The sequence below is a fragment of the Penicillium macrosclerotiorum genome (assembly GCF_028827735.1).
Source record: "Penicillium macrosclerotiorum strain IBT 26536 chromosome Unknown utg000006l_segment0_segment0, whole genome shotgun sequence".
NCBI lineage: Eukaryota > Fungi > Ascomycota > Eurotiomycetes > Eurotiales > Aspergillaceae > Penicillium > Penicillium macrosclerotiorum.
The window spans coordinates 1,319,096-1,323,005 of NW_026643085.1; the positions used below are offsets into that span (position 1 = coordinate 1,319,096).

A 3,910-nucleotide genomic window follows, 5' to 3' on the forward strand; every position below is an offset into this window, starting at 1 on the left:
GATCGCATTGACTATTTCTTGATATATTGAGCTGGGGCTGGTGTACTTCGTTACTTCGTTCCTGCCACAGTCTCCATTTGAAGGTAGTCCTTGAAGCTCCACAGCCGTTTTTAGTGACATTAAAGCCCCCATTCCAGGAGTTCCATTGCCGGTAGAAGCATTCATATATACATTGTACGTGGCCGTCTAGTCAACATGGTTGGCATATTATAATGCATCCATGGGAGTCTTCGATTTCCATATAGCCCGTTATATAATCTAGTATCCTGATTCCTGATCAATTCAATCCAAAGAGAGGAGGCAATGCACCAACCAGAGGTAGCCGTTTCTTTTTTTTTCGGTACCGGGTGTGTCGCCGACTCGACTTGACTGGAGTCCTAAGCCTTTATTTCCCCTAGGAAGAGAGCGAGAATATCCACACATTACTCGATCTAGGATGATTGATGATCTTCTCCAAAACCATGTTCACAGCCCCCAATGGCACGTCGAACAAGGTACGGAATAGAAAGACGATTTGAGATCTCTTGCACAAGTCAACTCAATGCCTAAATGCCCACATGGAAGCTTGTTGGAGCCTGGTTTCACATAGTTCACATAGCCAGATTGTTTCAACGTCTTTGGCCCTGTCTACAGCCAAGCTTTCGACAAGCTCAGGAACGACCAAGCGCTGTGTGCTCTGAAGGCTTCCTTGGCATTTTGCCGTCTTGGCTGTACGAATCCACTGATGAACGATGTGCATTCGCACTGGGGCTTTTGACCCGCACATTGGTTCCTTGGGTCACGGAAGTCGGGCCCGGGCCACACGCGGATTGTCATTAGCTGAGCCTTGGATCACCTGGCCATGAGCTCTAGGACGATCAACCAGTCTAGAACCAGGGCGACCTGAAAGGTTTGATTGGGATTGACGGCCTCGCACATTAGCTTCTCTGGGAGGGCCATGGAACGATAGGAAAAAGAGGGTGTCGGTGCCGACGCTGGATTCATGTGCACCTCGGGAGGCCACGGTTGATGTGGGGTGAACGTTGCCTTTCCTTTGTTTCAATCTGGCCGGGGCTTAATTTATTTTGCAAGAACTATTTGCACTAGAGAAGAAGAACCGCAGTTCGTAAGGGGGAAAGGGGCGGAGCAGAAATAATCAAACTAATACAGAGTAGTTCGAGCCGATGGAAGATTGAAGGAAGAATGAGAATCGACTTGGGGTTTGTCGTGATCACGGGAGCCGCCTCGAGTCTGCCTTTCCTCACCTTCAACTTCTGATCCGCTTCTTCATCCTCGCCTCTCGGAAATCTCCAGATTTCTAGCGTCGCAACCGTCGTGTTTTGCCCCCAAACGAGGCTCCAATGCCCAAGGGTTCACAGAGGGTCCACTCCACTGAAATTTCTATAAGGTTATTGGTTCCTCCCCGCCCGCCAAGCAGGAACCACCGGGGTATCGTGCATGATTATTGGGTGACAGATGTGCTGCCCCTGACGCTAGGGCTTTAGGGGCTCCAGATGGCTTTCTCACTAGCAGGATTGGATCAGGGGCACCTGGCAACTCGTTCGTGTCTGGCAGACCCTCCAAATGTCCCAAATGACCCCCAAAGATACACCCCGGGGCTTCGCGGAGCGTTCCTCATTAGGAAGCCAGGCTCCATCAGGGTCGTCGACGGGGCCAGTCAGGGTCCCTTCCGCCCCAGATGGGTGTTAGGCCTCTCCACCAGCGGCACACATCTGCGATCCCATTCTTGTTCGAGTTAGTGCCGTCACTCCATGCTGACCTAGTCCTCAGAGACCGCGGTCGCGGCCTGGTACGCCCGGACTCGCCATGGCCCCGTTCGCTGAAGTCCCTTTTCTGGCCGGGCTGCCCATCTCTGTGGCCGGTTTTCTCTCCTTTGACCTCATTCTCTGCGAGCTTTTGTGTCCCCTCAACGCGCCCTCGGGCCAAGTCCAGTCATTCGTTTGATCCTTAACCGCATATACACTCTTTTGCCAATATCTTTCAAGGGGAAAACCACACAAAATATCAACACAATGAAGTTCCAAATTACTCCTGCCCGTGCAGCCGCACTTGTCGCCCTCATTGCAAGTGTCGAGGCTGCTCACCACGGCCATGGCCACTCCCATGGACACGTTCACGAAGCCCGTGTCGTTCCGGCAGACAACACCCTTCAGAAGAAGAGCGGCCAATGCCAGTTCCCTACCGATGCTGGTCTGGTTTCCATCACTCCGAACGAGCAGAACGCTGGCTGGGCAATGAGCCCCAACCAGCCTTGCAAGCCGGGTAACTACTGCCCTTACGCTTGTCCTCCCGGTCAGGTCTCCATGCAATGGGATCCCGAGGCTACTTCCTATAGCTACCCCATGTCCATGGTAAGTTTGATGCTTGGCCCACCTGTCGTATGCAAGGGGTAGGGCGGGATATTAACTGACATGTCCTATAGAATGGTGGTCTGTATTGTGACGAGGATGGCAACATCCAGAAGCCTTTCCCCAGCAAGCCTTACTGTCAGGATGGTTCCGGTACCGTTATGGCTAAGAATAAGGCCAGCCAATCTGTCGCGTTCTGCCAGACTGTTCTGCCTGGTAACGAGGCTATGCTGATCCCGACTCTGGTTGAAGAGCTGAGCACTCTGGCCGTCCCTGGTATGTCATACTGGTGTGAGACTGCTGCTCAGTACTACGTGAACGCCCCCGGTGTCACTGCTGAGGAAGGTTGTGTCTGGGGTACCAACGCCAATCCAGTTGGTAACTGGTCGCCTTTCACCGCTGGTGCCAACACCGTTGCCAACGGCGACACATACCTTAAAATTGGCTGGAATCCTATCTACCTCGAGACTACCACCCCCTTCCGCGATGTCAAACCTTCATTTGGTATCGAAATTGAGTGTGAAGGCGACGGCTGCAACGGTTTGCCTTGCCGCATCGATCCTTCCACCATGGCTGTTAACGAGATGAGTGCTCCGGACGTTTTCACTGGTGCTGGTGGTGCTACTGGATGTGTTGTCACTGTTCCCTCTGGTTCCACGGCTCACATTGTCGTCTTCGACGTCGGTGGTGACAGTGACAGCTCCTCGAGCGAGACTGTTTCCGTTGCTACCAGCACAGTCACTACCTCGAGCACCAGCACCTCAACCTCGACTCCCACCCCAACCCCCACTGAGGTCCCGACTACCAGCTCGACTTCGACTTCCACTTCAACTTCGACCCCCACCATCCCTGCCACCTCTAGCTCCACCGAGCAGCCCACTGGGTCTTCTTCCACCACTCAATTGCCGAAGTTTAGTCCATCTATGAGCTATACCTATCGCCCCCACGTCCTGACCGGTTCTGCGGAGATCTCTCTTGCCTCCAGCACTGGCTCGAGCACTGGCTCAGCCGCTGCTTCCTCCTCATCCCCTGCTACCGGCGCTGCTACCAGCACTACTGTCTCCATGATGACCGTGATCTTCGGTGCTGTGGCTGCTATGGTCATGAACTTCTAAACTAGGCCTGAGTGGTAGTGGACGCTCTATATGACTCGCAAGTGTATAGAAGACTTGCGAAGACATCCCTGGACTCCCTTGCGGATTCTCCCCCGCTTGCAGATATGCATCTCTGATTCCTTCTGCGCCTAATCTTCGATTCTCTCAATCCCCCTTTTTCTAATTCTTCTACGGTCCGGATCCCTTGATATGGACTGATCTTTTATCACGACGACATTCAACGTTGCCATTTTTCAGCTTACGACTTATCTATATCCCTTTTTGGCTTGGCTCCTCAGCACTGCTTCTTTATCTTATCATCCGCTGGTATCTCACAGCTGCTTCTTTGATATCCACTTTTTTTACCCTTTTTGTTTGTGTGCTTTGCATTGGGTCTTTTTGGTCTACATTCGACGACCGGTCATGTTTTTTGAGCCGCGCGAGTTCGGATGGGTCTTTGGTTGGACA

The 3,910-nt window shown here is 52.6% G+C and overlaps 1 protein-coding gene across 1 annotated transcript; it reads left to right on the plus strand.

The window, feature by feature from the left end:
• Positions 1-2,012: 2,012 nt before the first annotated feature.
• N7462_005763 (SUN domain-containing protein) lies at positions 2,013-3,463 on the plus strand (the record flags this gene model as incomplete). The annotated part of the gene is made up of 2 exons (XM_057077481.1): positions 2,013-2,351; positions 2,423-3,463. The coding sequence occupies 2 exons, from the start codon at positions 2,013-2,015 to the stop codon at positions 3,461-3,463; spliced, it is 1,380 nt and encodes a 459-aa protein (XP_056933061.1).
• Between the last annotated feature and the right edge of the window lie 447 nt (positions 3,464-3,910).